Below are 25870 nucleotides of genomic sequence, written 5' to 3'. Positions count from 1 at the left end.
AGAAACAAGAACAAAAAAAAATTTTTTTTAGAATAACATTTTTAGTTATTAGCAAACATATGCTGAAATAGAGCAAAACCAGAATATGAATGTTTTCTCTAACATCAAGCTTGTGTTTATTTGCATTATTACCTTCAACGTCTAAGGAGGCTGTGCCTGACACAGATCCCCCTTGGTTAGTAGCTCTGACTTGGTAGACAGTGGCATCATCATCTGTTACATTTGCTATGATGAGTTGGTGGTATCCACCCTTAAATTCTTGAATTCTATACTTTTCTCCATCGGCAAGGATTTCTTTGCCTTGGCGATACCATTTGACGACAGGCTTAGGATGACCAGTGACTTTGCAGACCAACGTTGCATTGCTCTTGTATCTGACATTCAGATTTCTCAGTTCATCCTTAAAGTGTGGTGCCTGTATTGGAACATCAGATTTAGGAGTGATGGGTTCTGATATTTCACTCCACTCACTTTCACCACCTAGGTTTTCACATTTCACACGGAACTCATATTCAAGACCTTCAATAAGGTTTTGTACAGAAAAGACAGTTTCTCGAATTTCATCTGTTGTCACGGCAATCCACTTATTTTGTTTCTTTTCACGCTTCTCAAGGTAATAATTTCTAATCTTTGCCCCACCATCACTGGAAGGTGGTTTCCAAGCCACAACACAGGAATCTTTTGTAAGAGCAGTTATAGTTGGTTTGCCAGGAGCACCAGGCTTTTCTGGATAAAAACAAAAGATTTGAATCATGAATTTAGACAGGTATACTTACTATTGAACACCACAAAATCCTGCTTTGTAGTAGTTGCTGTTTTATATCCTAGGTTGGGATATTGTGTAAAAATACTTTTTTTCAGCAAAAATTAAATTGACAACCTACTCAAAGAACCTTATTGAAAAGAAAAAAAATTCTAGTGTTTGAATAAGGGATACAAAACACATGCTCCTTTCTCTTGTTGTGGAATTTAGATTTCACAAAGAGATCATTAGCTTAATTTCCATCTTAATCACTTTTCTAAAGTAAGCTTTTCCATTAGAATGGGTAGAATGGTGGTGTGGTGTGCAATGATGGGAGTTTATGGAGATGTAGAAATTGTGCCTTGCTTACCAAATGGAGTCTTGATAACAACAATTGATGAGACCTCTAGAGGTTCACTAATGCCATAGGTGTTCTGAGCAGATACTCGGAAATAATAGCCAGCATTTTCTGTAAGGTTAATAATTCTGCAGCTCGTTACTGAAATGGCTGAAGATACCAGCTGCCACTCGGCACCCTCCTTTGCCTCACATTTCTCAACCACATAGTTGGTTATCCATGACCCTCCATCATCTGTAGGAGGTTTCCAGCTGATTACGGCAGAGTTCTTAAGTAGTGCTTCAATCACAATTGGCCCTGTAGGCTTGTCTGGCTTATCTGTTAATAACAAAACAAGATAAATAATTATCTAACCAATGCCTTAGTGTTTCACCAAAAAAAAAAAAAATCCACAAACTCTTCTCCTGGGGAAAAAAAAAGAAAATAAAATACCTTGTATTTCCACGTCAAGGATAGCATCAACTGTTCCAAAAATGTTGCTCAGCTGTACTTTGTACTTCCCAGCATGGGTCTTACGCTGGACATTCTTGATGATGAGATGAGTATAGTGCTCAGTATTCTCAATGGTAATGGTCTCTGAATTTTTCAAAGGTTTCTTGTCATGGAACCAAGTAATGGCAGGTACTGGGCGACCAATGTACATAACATGCAGACGGAGAGTAGACCCCACTGCTGTGTAGTATTTCTCCTTCAGGGGGTAACCAGGGTGGAACTGAGGAGTTGCTTGTAAGAGTAGCTTGCTGCTGGTTTCTACCTCTCCAACTTCATTGGTAGCTGTGCAGGTGTAGACACCTTCATCCTCTTGTTCCTCTGTCATTACAGTGAGAGTATGAGTGCGCCCGTCTGATGACATTTTGTATTTTCGGCTTTGTACTAGCTCTTTGCCAAAGTGGTACCATTTAATATCTGGAAGGGGCCTTCCAACAATCTGGCAGGATAGCTGAGCTGCTTCACCCAATTTGGTGGTAACATCTGCCATTTCTTTTCTTACTCCTGGTGCCTCTCCAGCTGAAATGGGAAAAAAAGCATATTATTAAGTATGCATTTTTCTGTTAATAAGAAATCTACTCATCTTTCAGTCCTCTGAACCTGGGTTAGGTGATCCATAAATACTTACACATTTAAGATATCCTTATTTACCTAACAATTTTTTTAGATAAGTTTTTGGAGACTACTAGCTAACACAGTTCAAAGAACACTAGGCATGTAGCTTGGAAGGCCAGAATTCAAATCCAGCCTCAGATACTAGCAAGCTGTGTGACCTTGGGCAAGTCTCTTAACTACTATTTACCTCAGTTTGCTCAACTGTAAAATGAGGATAATAATAGCATCTACCTCCCAGGGTTGTAACTATCAAATGAGATAATTGTTAAGCACTTAGCACAGTGCCTGGCATGTACTAGGTGCTATATAAATGCGAATTATTATTATCTAAGTTTTAAACTTTTTTTAGGTTTTACAGGGGTTGTTATTTAGTTTTAAACATATTTTGGGTTTTACAGAGGTTATTGTATTTGCAGACCTCCATTGAAAAAAATATTCTTAGGATCTGAATCATCATTCATGGTGCAAAACCATGGGCAGATTGACCTTTCCCTTCATAAATATAATGAAACTAATTATGTACACTTCTCAAGTGGTTCTGTCTAAAAGCTCCAGGTCTTTCCTTCTTGCCTAGAATTAAATTTTGTTCATCAGGAAGCTGGAGGAATATCTGATCTCTTTCTTTAAAACTGATACATCAGAATCCTTGCTGAAGAGTGGTACAGTGGCCTTTGTATTAACAGGGGTCTTGCTGCAGCAACGTGATCAATAGCACTGCCCCTAGCAGCCCTTATTGGGAACTGTGTGTTTGGAATGTCCCTATGTAAAGGTTCTCTGCTGGTGCATGTGTGTATGTGTGTGTGTGCGCACATACACATATGCACACATGCATATCAATGAGTATTTTTCTCACATATTTAATAAATATTAGTTGGATGATCTACAAAGCTGTTAACGTCCCACAAATCTTTAGGCCAGAATCACTGTCCACCTGTATACAGGGAAACAATTGCCCTGGCATTTAATTTAGCTAGTAAAATATGTAACGCAGAAGATGCATACATTGGATAGGGCTTCAGGTAGATGACTTCTACAATCAACAGCAAGAAGCCTTCATGAAGTGCTTATTGTATGTGAGATACTATGCTAAATCTTTTCAGTTCTAAGGGTCTACAATTTAGGGATACGTACATGTCAGTTTAGTCTTCACAGACGTGGCAGTTCGTCGAGGTCTGCTGATTCCAGTCTCATTTTCAGCAAAAACCCGGAATTCATATTCAGTGGCTTCCAATAAGCCACCAATTGTGAACTGCCTGTCTTTAATGCGGTCCTTATTGCTCTTCTTCCAGGCACTGTCTCCAGATTGCCGGTATTCTACCCAGTATCCAAGGATTTCTTTACCACCATCACATTCAGGTTTCTCCCACTGAAGAGTAACACTGTCTCTGGATAGAGATAGGATCTCAATCTCTCCAGGTTGGCTTGGTTTATCTGAAAACATTTAAAAATGTTTGAAAAAGAGGTCAAATTTATTTGCCAAAAGAAAAAGATGAGGCAATTTTTTTTTTTTCAGAAATGTGACCATTTTCTTACCGAAAGGATCTTTGCAAATAACTGGTTCAGAAGCAGGACTGGTTTCACTTAAGCCGACATCATTCTGTGCAATGATACGGAATTGGTATTCGGCATCAGGAACCAGGCCTGTGACTGTGTACATGGTGGTAGTGATCTGAGTCTTGTTATGCCGAACCCACTTGTCAGTAGAGGTTTCTTTCCGTTCAATGTAGTACCCGGTGACCCGAGAGCCACCATCATCTTTGGGTCGTGACCAGGACAAGCTAACAGAACTCTTAGTTACATCCAGCACTTCTGGAGGATTGCTGGGAGGTTCTGGAGGGTCTACAAGCATCAAAACAAACATTTTGTTAAAAATGATATGAGCATGGTTATAATTCCTGAAGTAGGGGAGGAGGAAGGGCAGAGACAAAGGGACATGGGAAGGAAGGGAATAAGCATTTATATAGTGCCTACTATATGCTAGGCACTGAGCTAAGTGCTTTACAAATATCTTATTTGATAAGAGAATATAATAATAATATGATATGATAATAATATAATAAGATAAAATAATCACTTATTTTTTTAAAGATAGAAATACAAATGTGGACTTACTCAGTGGTGTTTTTGGTATGACTGGTTCTTCAGATTTCAGGGGCTTGCTGATACCAAACTGGTTTTCTGCTGAAACACGGAAGTGATACTCTACGTTCTCTTTTAGGCCTTTTACCACAAGAGATGTGCCTCTAACTCTGGAATCAATGGTATACCAGGCAGCTTTAGGTACTTCTCGCCTCTCAACAATGTACCCGATGACATCAGCGCCACCATCATCAGCTGGAGGTCTCCAGCTTACTCTTACAGAACGAGCTTGTATGTCATCATATTCAAGTGGACCTTCTGGAGTATTTGGACTTCCAATCACCCTGACCTTGATGTAAACTGCCTTCTTGCCACACTTGTTTTCTAGAACCAAATCGTAGTTTCCAGAATCATCCCTGTCTGCTTCTTTAATCACAAGTTCAGTGTGTGTGTCGGAGGTGGCAATCATAGCCCTCTTACTAATGTCCTGGCCTTCCTTAGTCCACTTGCATATTGGGAATGGTTTTCCTTTGATTGGTATGGTGAGCCTGATGACTCCACCTTGTCTTACAAAGACACCTTCCTGGTATCTTTCATCAAGTTCGTAATCAGGATATTCTGAAAGAAAAAAAATTAGCATTATCACATGCATGAGAAAGTTATGAGGTTGTTACACAAGGAAGTGTCTAATCACACTTCTTACCAAGCATTTCAGTGACTTTCACTGCTCCTGGTACTTCAGCAGGTTCCCCAGGTCCACCGGCATTACAGGCCAAGACACGGAATCTGTATTCCGCACCCTGAGGCAGATGTGTTAGTGTATATTCCCGGATCTTCGTTGGGGTGGTATTACATTTGGTCCATTCGTGCTGATCGACCTTCTGCATTTCAATCAAGTACCCAGTGACTTTAGATCCTCCTTCATCTTCAGGGACGCTCCAGGCAAGGGAGACTGATGTTCTTGTAGTATCAGTAACTCTTGGGTTCTGGGGTTTTCCTGGAGGAGCTGAGAAAAAAAAAGATGTCAAAGTAGAGCACAGAATGGTCCTGAAATTTCAAAACAAAAACAAAAAACCTAGCTACTACCTAACAAACACATCCCAAGAGCTGTTGAAACATGAAATAGTAATGATTATTCATTTTGAGAAAGCTTATTTTATCTGTTAAAACAAATCTGTTGGTTTTCCCTTTTGATACAGTAGAAAAGGCACTGACTCAAGAGTCTGGGCATGGGCACCCAGGTTCAAATACCACATCTCATACTTTACTACTTATGGAACCTTGGACAAGTCACTCAATCTCTCTATATTTCATTTCCCTCATCTTCCAGGTGAAGGTATGGACCAAATGGTTTCTGAGGTTCCTTCCAGCTCTAGATCTCTGATATTTTGACCCCAAGATTACTTACCAATTGGATCCATGGCAACAACGGGTTTGGAAGGACGACTTGGTTTCCCAGTGCCTCTGGCATTAATGGCAGTAATACGGTGTTCATATTCTAGTCCTTCAATGAGGCCAGTGGAACGATAACGTGTCATAGTCACTGCTACTTTATTGACACGGACCCATCGATCTGCTCTGACTTCTTTACGTTCTACAATATAACCGGTCACCTGGGAGCCGCCATCATCATCAGGTGGGTACCAAGTTAGTGTCATGCCATCACGAGAGACATCAAAAATCTGTAATGTTTCTGGAGGTCCTGGAATCCCTGTTGTAACAAATACAGGTAGACAAAAAGTTGACAATACATATGCATTGAAAAATAATTGCAAAAACATTCATGAGTCCATGGGCCCTAGCTTCTAAGTCAGCACTACGAGTGGTACAAAAGACTGTCTTCTGATGGTGTTTCCAAGGGATTTGCTATATGTACTTTTCCTGAAGTTCCTGGATAACCTCATACCTCACCTTCTTCAGGAGGCTGTGTCTGGTTCCTCCCACCTCCCCTGACCCCTGCTTGCTGGTCTTTCTTCTGAGACCACCTCCCACTTACACTATATATAGTTTGTATGTCTACAGTTGCTTGAATGTCGTTTACTCCATTAGAATTCCTCACATTACAGATCCCTTGAAGGTAGAGGTTGTGGATTTTGTCTTTGCATAGCACTTAGCATAATATCTGGCCCATAGTAAGTGCTTAATAAATGCCTGCTGACTGGATGATTCTTTTCTCTCATCCTTTGCGATTAGTATGGGAGCATAATCCCATGATCCATGAGATATGTGTTCTACTCCTGTTTCAGCTACTACCTGACTGTGTGACCTTAGGCAAGTCACCCTCTGATCCTTAGTGGCCTTTTTTTTTCTTTTAAATTAGGAAATTGGACTAGATGATTTGTGACATCCCTATAAGCTCTAACATTTATTTTTGATATGAGCAGTAACATAAAACCTTACTAGACACGGTCCAAATCCCTCAAATCTTTATAAATGCTTGGGCTTAATTATACAACCTGTCTTTATTAATTTTCTAGGGATAGGAGATTCCTCATTTTTTTCTTCCATAGCTTTGGGTGGGAAATAGAAGGTGGAGAGGGTGGGGAGGAAGGACTTACTGATGCTGCTACGGCATTCTATGACCTCAGACTGTAAGTAAGAGCCAATTCCAAATCGGTTTGTAGCAGCTACACGGAACACATATTCATTTCCTTCAATGAGTCTGGTAAACTTAAAAGTTGTTCTAGTCACGGATTCAGAAACTGGCAGCCAGCCTGGTCGATGGGCATCCCGCTGTTCTACCACATAACCACTCAGTGGAGCACCACCATCCAATTCAGGCGGCTCCCAGGAAATGGTGACCGAAGTAGCATCGATTTCATCAATTTTGATTGGCCCAGCTGGTGGTCCAGGTTTGTCTGAAAAAGTAAAACAAATTCCATGTCACTTCAAAGTAAAGTTGGGTTACTGAATCCTAACAACTTTAGCAGTAGAGAAAATAAAAATGCTTCTATTTTTATCATGTGAACTTACCAAGAATGATAACTTTAATGGTTTCTGAAGTAGTTCCAGTCACATTCTTCAGTTCAAGTGTGTATTCTCCAGTGTCCTTTATTGTGGTCTCACGGATTGTTAACTTGGCTACTTTACTATGGGTTTCAACAGTGACGCGCTCTGATTCTTTCAATTTGGAGCCAGCCAAGAACCAGGATACAGCTGGAGGTGGACGACCAGCAATTGGTATAACCAGCTCTATAGGTCTGCCAGCTGGGACATGAACAGTCTTTTGAGGGATTGCAGAAAGATCAATTGTAGGCAATACTATAGAGAAAGAAAAGTTTAGGAAAATTTAGCAAACCATTCAAAAGCATTCATGCTCAGAATATTTTAAAAAACTTATCTTTTGAACAATTTCTTCTTTTAAATCTTGTTAGATTTTCTAGCGCATACCTCGTAGGTCTTGAACAGTTACTGCGGTGACGATCTCTCTTGGTTCTGACACTCCTTTCTCGTTCTGTGCCCTCACTCTAAATAAGTACTGTTCACCTTCATTGAGTGAGATAATAGTGTGCTCTAAGACAGTGGGTTTCAAGGTTACAACTTTCATCCATCTTTCAGTACCAGCTTTACAGGCCTCAAGAACATATCCAGTAAGCCTGCTACCACCATCATAGAGGGGTTTCTCCCAGGCTAGAGAAACACTGGACTTGGTGACATCCACCACTTCCAGCTTTTGAGGCACCAAGGGGACTTCTGAGACCCGGACAGCATCAGATGTTTCACAAGGCTCTCCAATGCCATAAATATTCTCTGGAAGTACTCTGAAGTAGTACATGGTTCCTTCTACAAGTCCAGAAATTCTGTAAAGTGTCTTGCTGCATTTGGTAGTTACTGTTTTGAATGCTCTCATGGCAGCCTCACGTTTCTCAATAATATAGTTAGTTACTGGTGCGCCACCATCGATAGTGGGGATCTCCCAAGTAATGGTCACAGAATCTCTCGACACTTCCTTAACTTTGACAGAAGGACATGGGCCAGGTGTATCTGAAAACATTAAAAAAAGCATAGTACTTTCTATTTGCATGTTTGGTTGATTGATTTTTTTTTTTCAACTAGTATGATGTATGGTCTTCCATGATTATATCTTTCTTTTTTGTTTTTTATATAAAGAGGGTCAGTGGGCCAGAGGCATCTTTCAAGACAACATCAAGAAATACTCAAAAGATCAATTAAGTTTAGGAAAAATGCTTACCATACACTTTGACAAGGACTGTTGCTGATTTTTTGCCAGATTGATTTTCTGCTTCGATAGTATATTTTCCAGCATCATACCGGTTAACTTTGTCAACAATAAGCAAAGTGTAGCTTTCAGTGGTGTCAATAATTGCTCGGCTTGCAAGATCAATGCCCTTTTTGCTCCATGTAATAACAGGGGGTGGCCTTCCTGATACAGATACCATGAGGCGCAAAGAAGCCCCAGCTCTCACAGTAACAGTTTTCTTCAGATCATCAGCAAGCTCAAGATCCGGAATTTCTGGAAGACAAATACCAAAATGAATTAATTTGCAAACCATTTGGAGAACAAATAATTCTATTAAACAGTTAGATTATAAATACCTAGTCTTTCTACAGGTTCAATTTCAGCAGTGGATTCACTGTATTCACTCATGCCATTTACATTTACGGCAGCAACTCTGAAGCAATATTTCTGGCCAGTTTTAAGATCTGGGACGGTGAATTCAGGATTTCTTAGAGTAGCTTTTGTATGCACTCTGTACCACTGATCAGTTTCTTTTTCTTTCATTTCAAGGACATAGCCTATGATGTCAGCACCACCATCATACATTGGTTTCGTCCATGCCAGGCTAATGCTGAATTTGGTTGTGTCTACAACTCTTGGAGCAGAAGGCGGTCCGGGAGTATCTTTGGAAGAAAAGAGCAGAGGTGTTATATGAACCCTTGGGATTTGTAATTCATGATGTCAGATACTATCTGTGTGCTTCGGTACTTGTAGCATGATGAATTTTTATAGTTATATCCTTTGGTCACTTTTAGTTTGGTATAAGATGGTTATGTGGGTTTTTAAAGGGTCATGTCTCATCAGGGCATGAAGGTGATGCAAGGTTTTCAAAAGCTATGTGTGACAGTGGAGCACAAGCTCTGGGATGTTTGGTCGTGGTGACATTTTCTGCTTCTCAAGCGCCAGTCTAAGGACAAAAAGGCTCATCACCAGTAAGTAGTGAGGCTTTTGGGAGATGGATTCTTTGGCCATCACAATTCAAAAGAGCAAAAAGAAGAAAATGGTCCTCAGTCTTACATTATCCTTTTCTGCTTCTGTAATGAGGGTGGCAAAGTAGCAGAAAAGGGGGAAGGAAATGCTTAAAAGGGTACAGTTTTTAGGCCATCTATTTAACTTAAAAATGCTGCACTGGAAATACCTTACTGCCTTAGCTTTGTCCTTCACTCCCTACTGCCTATTTCAGTAACTTACTGTAGTCACTTCTGGGTGTTAGGGTACCCACAAATCCCCCACATCCTTCAGTTAGGCTTTTCTTTAGTTGCTTGCTTCATCTGAGGAAAGCACCTATTTATTGTCTTTGGCTCAATGAATTTCAGAATTAACTTTCCATGACATTTATTGATTTTTTTTTCTTTTCCTTACAGAAAATCAAATTGCTCAGCTCTGATGCTTAGGTCTTTAAAGCATTTTTTTTTCAATTAGCAAACTCATTTTTTTTTTTTTTTTAGCAAATTGTCAGATAATTAGCAAATTATTTCTTTCTCTATCACCTCCTCTCCATTTGGAAAAACAAAACATAACAGTTTTATCTCAGGGTTCAACTGCTACTTAACCTTCCTGCCTTCAAAGATGGTAAGAAGAATGTGGCCTCATACTAAGAATAAGAATTTTGTTTCTATTTCAGTCATTGATATCTGGGTTGTTACTTTTGCCTTACTAGTGTGAAAATGATTTTGCATATAATTGTATTAATTAATAGTAGCCTTCAGCTTGCTTAAAGCCCTTTAAGGGGACCTTTTCTTTTTTCTTCTTCACAATTAAAAAAAAGAATTATCATTACAATAACAGGTTATTCATTTGCAGGAGGATTTCCAGAACATAGTTTTCATTCCCTACTTGGCTATACTATGCTAAACACATGGCAAGGGTATCCTCAGTTTCTCACAGAGAGGAAAACTGCAACTATTCTTAGAAATATTATCAATCTTTTGACTCATTAAGTAGCAGACTAATTGAAATTTATAGTTATTTAACATGGGCAATATTTAAAGCAGTCCTAAATGAACTCACACCTTTTTGGGTAACATTACTTTCTATAAGTTCTCTGAAACAGTGAATGCCTTGATCAACAGGAACTAATAGGTACTTCTTGGAACTTACATGAAGGTTCCTTGCATAAGATGAAGTTGGAAGCTTCACTAGGTTCACTGTTGCCAGCAGCATTTACTGCTGTGACCCGGAACTGGTATTCACAGCCTTCCATTAAGCCAGTCACTTTAAGTCTGGTGTCGTAAACAGTATAATCTTTATTGACCCGTGTCCAGCGCAGACTCTTCTTTTCACGTTTATCAACGAGGTAGTTTTTGATCTCATTGCCACCATCAGATTCTGGCTTTTGCCACTGAATGATGACATGTTCTTTGCCAGCACCCATTTCTTCAGGCATACCAGGTGGTGATGGAATAGCTGTTCGTGATTTTGTGAAAAAGAAACAATTAGTTTTGCATGAAATACAGTGGTATTTCCATGACTGCTGCCTCCCACCTTCCCCCAGAAAGTCCTGAATGATGACCAAAAAAAATTAATACTCACTGAATGAATTTCTAGCAACAATGGGTTCTGTTTCAACAGGTACACCTGGGCCATATTTGTTGACTGCCCTCACACGGAATATGTATTCATTGTTCTTGATGAGTCTGGTGACCACATGTGATAAAGTTGGACATTCTGCCTCAACGATAACCCAGTTGAGTCTGCTTGTTTCACGTCTTTCCACAATGTAGTGAGTTATTTCTGCACCTCCATCTTCTTGAGGGAGGGTCCAGGCTAGAGTGCATTTCTCTTCTGTTACTCTGCTGATTGTGAGGTTTCCACATGGACCAGGAGAATCTGGAGAAAAAAAAAGACCCAATGACATACAATGAATTAATCAACAACCATTTATCAAGAGTCTACTCTTATGTCAGGCACTGTGCTCCTCAGTGGGGATGCAAAGACAAAACTGAGATAGTTCCTGCCTTTAAGGAACTTATATTCTACTGGAAAGAATATTCCACAGTGGAAATTTCAGTATAATAAAAGAGTATGTATATTGAACTGGAAAATACTCACCAAGTACTTTGACCATGACAGACACAGTTTTGGTTCCACTGGCATTCTTCACAGTTAATGTATATTTTCCACTATCGCTTCGATCACAGAATTTGATGATAGCAGTGGCTCGTTTTCTGGTATACTGCAAAGAGACCTTTTCACAGAGATCTAATTCTTTGTCTCCTTTGGTCCAGATAATTTTGGGCTCAGGTTTGCCACCAACTGCCGCATCGAGAACAAGATCAGATCCAGCTCTGATAGTTACAATATCTCCCTGCAATCTAGCATCCAGTTCAGCTTTGGGTGGTGCTGTCAAAAAATAAAACAGATCCAAGTAAGTATCTGACAACTTGTAACTCAAGTTGTAATAACTTAAAGAAGGCACTTGACTTTTTCTTACAATATTCATCTCTGCAAGTGACAGGACCCGTGGATTCTGACCCTTTACTAATGACGCCAGCTGCATTCTTAGCTAATACGCGGAATTCATAGGTGTCGCCTTCACTTAGAGCTGTCACAGTGAAGAAATTCTCAGATACGATGGTGTAGTTGCACTTTAGCCAGCGACCATCTCCTACCTCACTGACTGGCTTCCGTTCTACAATGTAGCCTATAACCTTGCTGCCTCCATCATAAACTGGTGCAGACCAGATCAGTGACACTGTAGACCTAGTGACATCTGTTACCTCTGGTCTTCCTGGTGGATCTGGAAGAGGTATGAAAAAAAGGTTAAACGTTGTTCTGTGACTCCTGAAAAAAAAAAACAAAAAAAACAAAAACAAAGACCCTTCCAATGTGACACTTACCAACTGGGTTTTGAGCTACCATGGGTCTTGAAGCTTCACTAGCTTTGCTAACACCTGCTGCATTTAGTGCATAAGTTCTGAACTGATATTCCAGACCTTCCACCAAGCCAGTTACTTTGAAGTTGCATTCTAAGCAAGGCACTTTGTTTTCCTTCACCCAAAGAATAGTGTTACGTTCTTTCTTCTCAACCCAGTATCCAATGATTTTGCTGCCACCATCATGGTATGGTTCTTCCCAACGGATAGCCATGGCATTTGCAGACACAAAGTAGACCTCAGGCCTGGTAGGTGCACTTGGAGGGACTATATAAAAACAATACAGAAAAAAATAGATTTGGAACTCAGTTCAGAGAAAAAAAAAGACCTGTGGTTAACATTCACATTTTGAAAAATTACATTTGTTTCCCTTACCAAATGGATGTTCAGCAACTATTGGTGCTGATTCCAGAGGTTTGCTGACACCAAATCTGTTTTCTGAACTGACACGGAAAGAGTATTCTTTGTATTTTGTGAGGTGGGTTACTTTAATCTGGGTACGTTTGACACTGGAATTTACAAGCTGCCAAGCTGTTGTCCCAGACTCACGTTTTTCAACTATGTAATTAGTGATTTCAGTGCCACCATCATCCTTAGGTTCAGTCCATGACAGGACACATGACTCAGCAGAGACAGAGGAGACTTCAATTGGGCCAGTAACTGGACCTGGCCTTCCAATGACAATGACGGTGACTGTAAAGGTTTTTACCCCTGCAGTATTCTCAAGGGTCAAATAGTAACGTCCAGAGTCACCTCTCATGCTCTCTTTAACACTCAGTGTGGTTCTATCTTTTGTTGTCTTAATACTCATTCTATCAGTCTCCTTAAGTCTCATCTCTTCAAGTTTCCATGTTACTTTGGGGGCTGGGCGACCACTGATTGGTATGTCAATGGTAAAAGAGCTTCCGGCTTTGCATGTTATGATCTGATTAGTAATTCCACTGAGATCTGCAGTCGGTTCAATCTGAGGCTCCTTGATGATGACAGAACAGAAGGCTTCCCGGGGTTCACTGTAGCCTGCATCGTTCTTGGCTTTCACACGGAATTCATATTCAGTGTTTTCTACGAGGTGTTCCACTGTAAAAGTAAGCTGCTTTGTGTGACCAGCTTCAACCCAGAAATTAGAGCCCTTCTGTCTCATTTCAAGAAGGTAACTGGTGATCCGGCTTCCTCCATCATGATCAGGTTTAAGCCAAGCTAACACTGCTGAGGATTTGCTTGTATCAACAATATCAAGTCTCTTAGGTGGAGCAGGTTCTTCTGTGGCGACAATTGGTTCTGGCATTTCATATGGTTCACCAATGCCATACTCATTTTCTGCAGAAACACGGAAGTAGTGGGGGACTCCTTCTAAGAGGTCAGTGACCTTGAAGATCTGGCGAGTGCATTTTTCACTGACTACTTGCCAGCTACGACGACTCGCTTCTCGTTTCTCCACCACATAATGATGGATTCGGGCACCACCATCAAGGATGGGTGCATCCCACATTAATGTAACAGACCCTCTGGTTACATCCTTGAAGGTAATAGGACCAGGTGGACCAGGGGAGTCCAGTACCTTAACAGTGAATGTTATAGACTTACTTCCGCTGTTGTTTTCCAAAGAGAAGGTATATTTACCAGCATCATTTCTATTGCAGTTCTCCACAGTGAGGGTGCTGAAGGAGTCTGTTATATGAATGTCAGCTCGAATACTAAGGTTAGAATCTGGTTTACTCCATACTGCAGTAGGAGTAGGTCGGCCACTGTAGGCAATGAACAGACGAATACTTGCCCCTGCTCTAACAACATGAGTTTGCTTGAAGTTTGCATCAATATCAAGTTCAGGTGGGGTTAGTCTGTCAACTGCTTGAATTGTACCAGTCACCTCACAGCTTTCTCCTTTGCCAGCGCCATTGACAGCACTCACTCGGAATTTGTACTTTTCACCTGCTTGCAAATCGGTGACAGTATATCTAGTTTTGACACATGCTTCAGCATTGACCTTCTGCCAGTCTCCAAAGTCTGCTTTGCACATTTCAATGATGTAGCCGATTATTTCCATCCCACCATCAAAAACTGGTCTGCCCCATTCTAAGCTGACAGTTGTCTTTGATGTGTCTGTCACTTTGACCACTGTGGGAGCCCCTGGTGGGCTCACCGGCTCTCTACATTTAATCAATCTTGAAATGCCACTCGAAGGTCCTACCCCTGCAGCATTTTCAGCCATGACATGGAATTCATATTCATTGCCTTCAGTCAGTCCGGTAACTTTGTATCTGGTCTCAGCAATTGGGCGTTTGCTGATTACTTTTACCCATCGCGTGCTCTTCTTTTCTCGCCTTTCAAGGATGTAGTGCTGGATTTCATTACCACCATCTGATTCTGGCCTGGTCCATGTGAGTGTAATGCTGTTGCCAGTTATGTTGCTAGGCTCTGGAGTACCAGGTGCATCTGGAACAGCTACAGAATGAAAAATCAGTTAGACACATTTGCTAGAAAAGTAGATTGCTATTTCATGTCTTGGTCTTAAGTAAAAAAGAGAAAACTTACTGTATTGTATTTGGGCAACCACAGGGTCAGAATCAAGTGGCCTGCCAACACCAATTTTGTTAACTGCAGAAACACGGAATTGATATTCATTGCCATTTATTAATTTAACTGCAGTGTAACTATGGGCTTCACACTTATCCTCGATGAGTGCCCATGCAAGCCTGCTGGTTTCTCGTTTTTCAATCATGTAGTGAGTTACAGGAGAACAACCATCATTCAGTGGAGCATCCCACCACAGAGTCATCTTCTCTCCAGTTATATTAGTGAATCTTATTGGCCCAACTACTTTTCCTGGTGTATCTATAAAGGAAAAAAGTTATTAGAGTTAGAGTTACCTTTTGCTTTTTACACTTGGAATAGAAATAGGCATTCCAAAATACAAATTGCACAACATGAGTTATAAAATTAAGAATATGCTTTTATAAGTACCTTGTACTTTCACAGTAAGGTTTTCTTTTGTAGAGCCTGATATGTTTTTGGCTTCAACTGTGTATACACCACGATGGTCACGATTGGCATCCCTGACAAAGAGACTGCTAGACCCGAGGACATCAGTTATTTCCACATGCATTTTCTTTTCAATCTCTTGTCCGTCTTTAAACCAAGTTACCCGAGGCACTGGCCGACCCGTTATCAAAGCCTTGATTCTTAGGCTGTCTCCAGCCTTGATAATAAGACCGTCAAAGTATTCAGGACCAAATTCTACTGTGGGAGGAACTATAAAAGAGAAGAGAAGAAATTAGCTCCTTCATTTGGTTTATTTCACCAAAATATCATTCACTGGAGTAGTACTAGATTATGAAACCTAAAAAAAAATAACCTAGGGGCACAATAGTACTACAGAAGTGTTTTAAAAATGAGGCTAACTAGTAAAGTAAAAATGATCATTTGCATTTTATCAATCTTCCTTCATTACTATTTTGTCATTTGCTGTTACAAATAAAAATGAAATTTTTAGAGGCTACTGGCTAAGGTTTTGAAGATAATTTACATTTCGAAGTTAAATAATCTTTTTTGTAGTACCTATATATGTTTAAATATGTTTCTGGAAATAAACATAAGCTAGGGTCAAATATGCCAGTGGCTGTGATGGTATACTTCCATAACTTCAGTCAAATAATAGTGGGGAAAGAAAACTGTTAGCTCCATGAAGTCTTATTTCTTGTAAAGATGTTAATATAAAGGATGGCTGAAATCATAATACTAAAAACTCGTCCATTTTTACCTACATACTATCTATATGAAGATACAGTGAAATTAACAGGCATGTATTTTTAAAAATTTGCATCTATCTATGAGGATAAAAAATACATTTTGCCTCATAGCAGCATTTGAAGATGGGGAGGAGATAGCAATAGCATCCCTATTTGATAGATAAACTAACATGACATATTCTCAGTCACACAGCATCAGTAACTAAAGTGCTTACCATTCTCATCTCTTGTCATAATGAAGCCTGAAGATTGTGAAGGGGGGCTGATTGTCCCAACAGCATTTCTTGCAATTATTCTGAATTCATATCGGTCTCCTGGACTAAGTCCTGTGACTGTGTACTGACATTCACTGACATCAGTAAAGTTGCATCTAAGCCAACGATCGTTTCCTTGGCGTTTCTCTATACTGTAGGCGACGATCTTACTGCCTCCATCACGCAACGGTGGATTCCACTTAAGTGTGATAGTTTCCCGGGTGACATCAATGCTGTCAGGAGTGCCAGGTGGGTCTAAAAGGATTTTCATGAAAATTAAATTTGGAATTATTCTTATAAATAATTGTTTATTAGCCATATTAATAGATTTAGTTAATATGATAGCAATCACTTGTATGGGGCTTTAAAGTTTGTAAAGAACTTTGCATTTATTGTCTGTCAATGTAATTCTATCAGGTAGTTACTGTTATTATCCCCATTTTGTAGATGAAGAAACTGAGGCTAAAGGAGGTTAGATGGCTTGCTTAGGCTCACATAACCACTAAGTGTCTAAGGCCAAATTCAAACAGAGATCTCCCCAAATTTCAGTTCCAGCACTATATCCACTCTGCCACCTATCTATCATCTCTACATGATTTTAATAATTAATTGATTTTAATATTTGATTGATTTTAATAATATTAATCTGATTTTTTGTATCATCCCCTTTTCTTTGTATGGCTAAGGAATAGCCATATGGCCTTAAAAGCAATGGATATAAGGTTGTAGATGGAGAGGCAAGATATTTGGGTTGCAAGTTGTCTAAATAATCAAGCTGTTTCTATTACTAACAAACACAGGTACCAAATGAAAAAGTTGCATAATATTCAGTCACTTACCTACTGGAGATACTGCTAGGGTAAATTTGCTTGGGTCACTAGGTGGGCTTAGGCCAGCAGAATTTTCAGCATACACACGGAACTGGTAATCTAGGCCCTCAAGAAGTCCAGTAACTCTGTATTCTCTTCCAGAGATTGAAGTTGTGTTAACTCTCTGCCACAGGATGCTATTTCTTTCTTTCTTCTCAACATAGAATCCAGTAACTTCTGACCCACCATCATATAGTGGTGCATCCCAAGTGATTGACATGCCATCAGAGGTTATATTGTATACAACAGGCTTTCCTGGTGGGCCAGGTACCCTGAACTGATGTCTTGCCACAATAATTGTTGAGACGAGTGGCAGGCTTACTCCATATCGATTTTCTGCTCTAACCCTAAATTGGTATTCAGCATCTTTAACTAAGTTAGGAACTTTAAAAGTTGTCCTAGCAACACTAGAACACACCATCTTCCAGTTAGTTTGTGAAGCTTCCCGTTTCTCAATGCTGTAACAAGTGATTTCTCCTCCTCCATCATCATCAGGAACATCCCATGACATGATAACACTGTCAGCTTTAATCTCATCAAATCGGATGGGTCCTTTGGGCTTTGATGGGGGGCCGAGTGTAATGATTGTAATGGGAAATGAGTTTCTGCACACTGCATTATCTAGAATGATACTATACTTCCCACCATGCTCTTTTTGCACATTTTTGATGTTCAAAGTTATTTTGTTTTCTGTTTTGCTGAAACGGACCTGTTCACTTTCTTTCAGCGGTATACTGTCCTTCAGCCAACTGATAGATGGTTTCGGTTTTCCTTTGTAGGGCAATTCAAGGTGTACATTATGACCAATTTTTACACTGATTTGTGCTCCAGGGATTTCTGAGAGGTCAACTTCAGGTGGAATGACAAGTTCTTTCACAGTAATTGGCCCAATTACAACACTATCACTCAGTCCTTTCTCATTCTTTGCAGAAACTCTGAATTCCAGGACTGATTGTTCTTTCAGGTTGTCTACTACAATTTCACACGTCTTACTTATGCCAGCATGTGACCATATTTGTTCACCTTTACCTTTCCTCTCAACAACATACTCTGTGATGACACTTCCACCATCAAAGTCAGGTTTGGACCACTGCAAGGTAACAGATGTCTTTGTTGAATCCTTCATTGAAAGATCCCGTATGGGAGCTGGTACTTCAGCAGCTTTCACTGGCTCTGTAGTGTCACAGGGCTCCCCTAGTCCATTTTCATTTTCTGCAAGGACTCGGAAGAAATAGGGAATCTTCTCTGACAAGTCTGTTACCTTAAAGGATGTATGGGAGCATTTGTGTGAAATGATGGACCAGGTCCTTTTGGTGGCATCTTTCTTTTCAATGACATAATTTATTATGGGAGAGCCACCATCGATGAGAGGAGGGTCCCAAAACAGGGTGACAGTGCCCCGGGAAACATGTTTCACTTGTAATTTCTGGCAGGCGGCTGGTGTGTCAAGTACTTTAACACTCACAGTTGAAGACTTTGGCTGCCCAATTCCATTTTCTATTGTTAGGACGTATTTTCCTGTATCATTTCTTGTAACTTGAGGGATGATGAGTAATGAAGAGGAGTCAGTGTTCTGAATGTTGTACCTGGCATCGCTACCAAGATTCTTTTCTTCTTTTCTCCAAGTGACAGTGGGTGGAGGTCTCCCTTTAAATGGAATCAAGATTTGTACATCTTCACCAGCTTTTGCAATGATGGAAGTTCTAAGAGCCACATCTAAGTCAATCTCTGGTTCCTCTGTAGAATAATAATGGAAAAAAAAGATATTCAATATTCAGAATTTTTAGAGGAATTAAGATAAAGCTCCTTATGATAAAATAAGAAACAGTGTGCATGTGTGCGTGTGTGTGTGTGTGTGTGCGCATGTGCGTGCGCACATTAAGAGGTTACCAACAATATGTACGGTACCTACCAAGTATGTCTTTAGGTTGTACAGGTTCTGTCATTTCAATAGGTTCTCCTTGTCCAGCACAGTTCAGGGCAGATACACGGAAATAGTAATTGACTCCAGGTTTCAGAAGAGGTACAACATACTCTGTTGTTCTTACTTCTCCCTTGGTACTGACAATAGTCCATTCTTCACTGTCACCTTGTCTCATCTCCACAATATACCCAGTAACAGCACTGCCTCCATCATAAACAGGTTTACTCCAGCTAAGAGTAATTGAGGATTTTGTTGAATCTACTACTCTCAGCTTGGCTGGTGGACCTGGTGGATCTGTAATGAACCATCATAATGAGTTTCAGGATCTTATCACATGTTAAGAACCACTTATAACAAAGAAGAGATTTATTTATGTGGAGATGGTTTATGTGTATTTCCTTACCAATAGGATCTGCAGCTTTGTAGAAATCAGATGGTTCAGAGAATGGACCTTGACCAGCTGCATTTACAGCACAAACTCGGAAATGATATTCACTATTTTCAGTGAGTCCTGTCACTTTCTGTCTGGTGTCACGGATAGTTTCTTTAAGCACTTTGAACCAGCCTAGACTCTTCTTATCACGTTTTTCAAGGAAGTAGCCACTTATTTCACTACCACCGTCTACAACTGGTCGATTCCAGACAACAGTCATTGAATTCTTGGTAATCTTAGTCACTTCTGGTACACTGGGTGGCCCAGGTGTAACTATTTAAAGAAAGAGAAAAATGTGCTTTTTAGAAGCAATGTAACTAAAACAACTCCATCTCTCAACAATTTTTCAGTCCTACTCAATCATTCTGGTTGAATTTTTTTTTTTAATTATCTTCTACTCTGTTCAAGAATGAGTTATGATATTTGGAAAGGGAAGGGAAACTAGTAAAAGTAAAATATGTGCTACTCATTTATAAGGCCATGCATTTTATTTCAATTATCTTTTTTCACTGTCTTACCAAATGCATTCCTGGCTACAACTGGCTCAGACTCCAGTGGATCGCCAGCTCCATACTTGTTCACACCTCGGACCCGGAAGATATATTCATTTCCTTTGATGAGTTTGGTAGTGGTAATAATACACTCTTCCAGATTTTCAGACACCATAGACCATACAACCCGGCTTGTTTCACGTTTCTCCACAATATAGTGAGTTATTTTGGCACCACCATTATCTTCTGGAGGCCGCCAAAGGAGGGTAATCTTTTCAGCAGTGACAGTCTTAAATTCAATTGGTCCACCTGGAGGCCCTGGTTTGTCTATTAATCAAAAAGATATATATATATAATATATATATATATGTAAGATTTTAAAAGATATGTAGCCTTATTTATAATTGCTCATGTGTGGGAAGGTAAAGAATGACAGAAGCTGGTATCTAGCTCCTACCTAATATCTGTACTCTGATGCTGGCTGATGCAGAACCCATGGCATTCCTGAGCTTTAATTCATAGTGTCCACTATTGATTCGACTGGCATCTTTGATGAGGATAGATGCAAGATCTGTTGTATTTTCAATAGATAATAGTGCATTTGTTTGTAACTCTTTGTCATCTTTGTACCATTCAATGGTAGGCTCAGGTTTGCCGGAGATTCCAGCTCTGAGCTTCACAGATGTTCCAGCTCTATATTTGACAACTTCTGTATATTCTAAAGGCAAGTCAATTGCAGGTCCACCTGAAAGTAAATAGATAAGAAAAAATATATATACATATGAGCTTGGGTATATATACACACACATATGTCACTTCAACAAATTTGAAGGCAAACTTTTTAGTCTTCATTACATAACATTTTAATAACTAACCCAGTGGGTATTGCAAGACCTTATTTTTCTTTTATTTCTAATAATTTCTAGAAAATTAAAATTGGGACAACATTGAACATATAAATTAGTTTAGGTAAAATTGTCATTTATATTATAGCACTTACATTATATTGTCCCTGCCTATCCATGAACAATTAATATTTTGCCATTTATTTAAATCTGATTTTATTTGTATAAAAAGTTTTTATAGTTTTGTTTATATAGTTCCTGGGTTGTGCTTTTACATACATATACATATTTGTGTCTAATGGTAGCCATCTTTGGGGTGGGTTGGGGGGGCAGGAAGAAAAAAGAAATTTATATAACTTTATTATATATTCAAAAGGAATAGCAAGTTGTACCATAACAGATTTGTAGTTTCATGTGCAATCATATTTTTTTTTTATACTCTGTTATGGAAATGGTTGTTTTATTCCTTAAATTAAAAATAAAATAAATAAAATTTAAAAAATTTAAATTGATAAAATACTATTCTGTTATATAATACAGAAACCTAGACTTCCTATGACTATTCTTTGCACCTGCAATGACACTATACCTACTGCATGGACACTGAGTTCTTTTAGAGGGAGTGAAGTATAATGGAAAGAAAACTGGTTTTAAATCAGGATCTTGATTTAAATCCCACCCCTGTTCCTTGCTATCTATGTGACCTTGGGTACTTAATCTCTCTGGGACTCAGTTTCCTCATTTGTAAAATGAATGGAGTTGGGCTAGAGCATCTCTAGAATTCTTTCCAATTATAAACCCATGATTTTATGCCTCTACAATCTGGTGAAGTAGAGGTGGGAATAGTGAAGTCCTACAACAGGAACTGAGCTCACAACGAAAGAGGATATAGTACAACATTTGATCCTATTGCTGAACAGTTTCTGCCCTTTGACTTGGACCCTTTTCCCTTCTCTTCTGCTTCTATTTTCTTCTTTTCCTGGCAAACTACCTCCTATTTATATGGTTCCTCCTTCCTTGAAAAAAACAAAAACAAACGAAGAGGCAGAAGGATCTTAGTAACATCCCCAGGCTACCTGTGTCTAAATTTCGGACAATGAAGAGCTGCTTGCCTAGGGTGAATTAGGTTTATTCACCACAGAACTAAGCATTTATAGGCACTATGCCAAGTTGACTGGGTCTGGCAACTTCATTGCAATAGGACTGTGATGGGCCTTCATCATATTCTGAAATAAGTTAATCATTCATGATCAACATGTCTACAATCGATCAATCAACAAGTATTTGTTAAGCACCTACTTAGTATTTAATAACCACACAGGGGGTACAAAACCAAACAGCCCTGATCCTCAGGAAGTTTTTACCCTTCGGCAGAGAACAGCCCCGCAGATCGTTAGAATATAAAGAATTAGGCAGCACTTTAAGGGTGGAGGATCAGAAATTAAAAAGCCTGGGTTTTCTTCCTGGTCTGCTCTATCTCACTGTATGACCTTGGGCTAGTCACTTCACATCAGTGGATTCCTTAGGCAGATCTGTCATCTTTAAAATGAATGAATTGGGCTAGATGAACTCTAAAATGGCTTCTAGCTCTAAAGGTCTGATTCCATATAATAAGGAGGTGATATGTTTGCCCAAATTTATAGCAATAAATTTCTTTCTCATATTTTGGAATGAATATGACAGAGCACTTGAACCTTGTCAGCATTCAGTTTTGCAACCAGTGAGTATGCAAAAACAGCTGATAGGCTCATTTTATTTTATTTTATATTTTTTGCTTTTTGGTGAGGCAATTGGGATTAAGTGACTTGCCCAGGGTCACATAGCTAATAAGTGTCAAGTGTCTGAGGCTGGATTTGAACTCAGGTCCTCCTGACTCCAAGGCTAGAGACCTATCCACTGTGCCACCTAGCTGCCCCTATTTTATCCCATTTTAAAGGATATAAGTCTTTAAATTTGAACCTGGGTTCAAATCCTGCCTCAGACACCCTGGGACATCGAATTAATATTTCTGAGTTCCAGTTTCCTCATCTTTAAAATTAAGGGGTTGGATTTGATAGGCTCTGAGGTCCCAAATTCTAAATCTGAGATTGTATGACTAATCAAAATAAGTCATTTCAATTTACCTCAGAAAGCAATATTCCTCATCTATTCAGACATGATTGTAGGACTTGGTTCTAGGAGTTTAGTCAAGAGATTTAAATTTTGATAGTGAAAATATCAAGTCATTCTATTTGAAAATTAAAACAAAGTAGTAAAGTATGCTTTATGAACTGGTATGTAAAGTAGTTTCAGTGAAACCATATATATATATATTTCAACCATATATATATATATATTCAGAAAAAAAATTCTTCTGAATGATGAAAATTCTTACCATAAGTATCAATACATGTAATGGGACCTGCAACTTCAGAGGGATTGCTAATGGAGCCGACTGCATTCTTAGCAAAAACACGGAATTCATACTGAGAATTCTGAGTTAAGCCAGATACAACGAAGTGAGTCTCAATAACATTGGTGAAGCTGGCCTTGGTCCACCGGCCATCTGGAAGATCACGTTTCTCAACAATGTAGCCTGTTATCTTGCTTCCACCGTCAAAAGCTGGTTTCTGCCACAAAAGGTTGACAGAAGTCTTTGAAATATCTGTGACACGGACATTCCTTGGAGGTTCTGTGGAAATCAATATAAGAAGATTAGTTTCACTTGTATACCAGATATGCAGTACAGGAATATTTCCAATGGGTAATTCTACCAGGCAGACTCTATCTTACAAATACTTACCACAGGCATCAATGGCAAGAACTGGGTCAGAAGGATGACTTGCTTTGCCAATGCCAGCAGCATTTTCTGCATATACCCTGAATTCATAAATAAGTCCAGCACTGATTGTACTGACTTTGAAGTGAGTTGTGCGAATGACCATTTTATTAACCTTCTGCCATAAAATACTGTTTCTGTCCTTCATTTCTAGATGGTATCCAATTATTGCACTGCCTCCATTGGACACTGGCTCATGCCAACCAACGGTGATGCTCTCTTGGGTGACATTTGTGACCCACGGTGTAGAAGGTGGTCCAGGTGTTGCTAAATGGATGGAGAAATATCCCAATTGGTTAATAACAAAACTTTTCAAACATTTGGGATAAAATAAATTGTAGGGATATAGGAAACATGTAAAGTTGCAATAATAACTTACTGTATGGGAGTTTGACAGTCACACAAGCTGAATCTGTGTGATCACTGATGCCAAAGCGGTTTTCAGCCTTGATGCGGAACTGATACTCTTCTCCTGTTGTCAGTTTCATGACTTTCATCATGCTTCTTGCCACTGTTGCAGAAACTTCAGTCCATACTGCGGTACTTGTTTCTCTCTTAAGGACAATATAGTTGGTCACTTGACTTCCACCATCATACTTTGGTGGCTGCCACTTGAGAACCACACTATCTTCGGTTACATCACTGATAACAACAGGGCCTGTTGGGGGACCAGGTCTGTCCAGCACAATAATGTTAATAAACGCTTTTGTTGTTCCACTGGCATTGGAAGCAGTGATCTCATACCTTCCAGCATCAGCAGCAACACTTTCTTTGAGATTAATGGTGAGGTTTTCAGCAGTAATTTCAGTATTAAATCTCATGGTTGCTTTTAGTGGGACACCATCTTTGGATAATGTCACTTTAGGAAGTGGTTTTCCAGAAATTGGAATGTCAACCTTAAGGTTGGAACCTGCCCTGACGTAGACAGTATGACTTGGGAAGTTAGTCATATCAACCTCAGGGGGTTCTGAAAAATAAAATTTGGTGAGATCAAATGAAAGATTAGTTGAGAAAATGAATTTAAATCAATGCAGAAGGTTTCAAAGTTTAGTTTAACATGACTGGGCTTACCTAGTTGGTCTTTCACAAGAACAGGGAGTAGAAGTTCTCTTGGATCACTTATACCGGCTTGGTTTTCCGCGAACACTCTAAAGAAGTATTCAGAGTTTTCTCTGAGACTGGAAACAGTGTGATGAGTGGTCTTTACAACTGCACATTTAACCCAGTTCTTCTGTCCTTTTTCTAAAGCTTCAACAATATAGTGTGCAATTCTGCTTCCACCATCATGCTCTGGCTTAAGCCATATCAGGGAAACACTATCTTTAGAAACACTTGCCACTCCAAGTTTTTCAGGGGGGCTTGGTTTTTCTAAGAAAGAAAAAAAATCAAAAGGAAAGATCAAAACCAAAGCATAATTTTCTCCTTAAATGTATTTCATGAAAGTTACCAAGGGTATTACTTGAATAGATAAATATTTATTAATCATTTACTAGGCATGGAGAAAAGAAGACCTGAGCTTTAATCTTGACTCAATTTTTATTGACTACATAAATATGGATAATTCACCACATCTCTCTGAGCCTCAATTTCCTCGTCTGATATGTGAGGATAACAACACCTATAGCACTTACCTCATAGAGTAATGAGGCCCAAATGAGGTCATGTACACAAAGTGCTTTGAAAATTTTAAACAACTCCATGGATGTCAATTATTATTATCACCACTTATTTGAGTATGGCTAATTTTGTCCCAGATAGCTAAGGATAACTACAATTATCTAATTGTACTTAAACATGGCCACTTTCACACTTAAATGATAAGTGATTTATTTACTTATAAATAGTCTTCAGCACAAATTAAAAAAAAAAAAGGAAAAGCCCTAGAGACTAGGTTGTAAGGAATATTTTAACTTATATCCAAACTGTGTTATGATGGTTACTATGTACTTAATATAAAAACTATATTTAAATTAAATATCCTAGATGTATTCTTAAAAATTACATAGTTCCAGCTGTGAAATTTTTCATATAATTAGAAATTGAGAAATTTGGAAATTTTACCAGAAATCCTGTATGGAACTATCTATTTTTT

At 39.2% G+C, this 25870-nt stretch overlaps 1 protein-coding gene across 1 annotated transcript in view; it reads right to left on the bottom strand.

The window, feature by feature from the left end:
- TTN (titin) overlaps nt 1-25870 on the bottom strand; it is a 325691-nt gene that overhangs the window by 9930 nt on the left and 289891 nt on the right. Inside the window, exons 278-308 of the mRNA XM_027865699.1 lie at nt 24850-25146; nt 24158-24745; nt 23743-24045; nt 23335-23631; nt 20573-20860; nt 20143-20442; nt 19595-19897; nt 19180-19485; nt 17238-19004; nt 16360-16653; nt 15360-15647; nt 14931-15230; nt 12774-14840; nt 12363-12665; nt 11957-12262; nt 11575-11865; nt 11056-11352; nt 10624-10929; nt 8841-9146; nt 8476-8757; nt 7674-8267; nt 7257-7544; nt 6842-7141; nt 5692-5994; nt 4987-5289; nt 4317-4901; nt 3738-4043; nt 3336-3635; nt 1533-2108; nt 1113-1418; nt 133-726 (exon numbers count right to left, since the gene is read on the bottom strand). Coding sequence (XP_027721500.1) covers nt 133-726; nt 1113-1418; nt 1533-2108; nt 3336-3635; nt 3738-4043; nt 4317-4901; nt 4987-5289; nt 5692-5994; nt 6842-7141; nt 7257-7544; nt 7674-8267; nt 8476-8757; nt 8841-9146; nt 10624-10929; nt 11056-11352; nt 11575-11865; nt 11957-12262; nt 12363-12665; nt 12774-14840; nt 14931-15230; nt 15360-15647; nt 16360-16653; nt 17238-19004; nt 19180-19485; nt 19595-19897; nt 20143-20442; nt 20573-20860; nt 23335-23631; nt 23743-24045; nt 24158-24745; nt 24850-25146 — 13944 coding nt within the window. The remainder of the gene's footprint in view (nt 1-132; nt 727-1112; nt 1419-1532; nt 2109-3335; nt 3636-3737; nt 4044-4316; nt 4902-4986; nt 5290-5691; nt 5995-6841; nt 7142-7256; nt 7545-7673; nt 8268-8475; nt 8758-8840; nt 9147-10623; nt 10930-11055; nt 11353-11574; nt 11866-11956; nt 12263-12362; nt 12666-12773; nt 14841-14930; nt 15231-15359; nt 15648-16359; nt 16654-17237; nt 19005-19179; nt 19486-19594; nt 19898-20142; nt 20443-20572; nt 20861-23334; nt 23632-23742; nt 24046-24157; nt 24746-24849; nt 25147-25870) is intronic.

This window comes from Vombatus ursinus, unplaced genomic scaffold, assembly GCF_900497805.2.
Source record: "Vombatus ursinus unplaced genomic scaffold, bare-nosed wombat genome assembly UNPS02014779.1, whole genome shotgun sequence".
In the NCBI taxonomy this organism is placed as follows: domain Eukaryota; kingdom Metazoa; phylum Chordata; class Mammalia; order Diprotodontia; family Vombatidae; genus Vombatus; species Vombatus ursinus.
The sequence above is the reverse complement of the archived record's forward strand: the minus strand, read 5'-3'. Positions and strand labels throughout refer to the sequence as shown.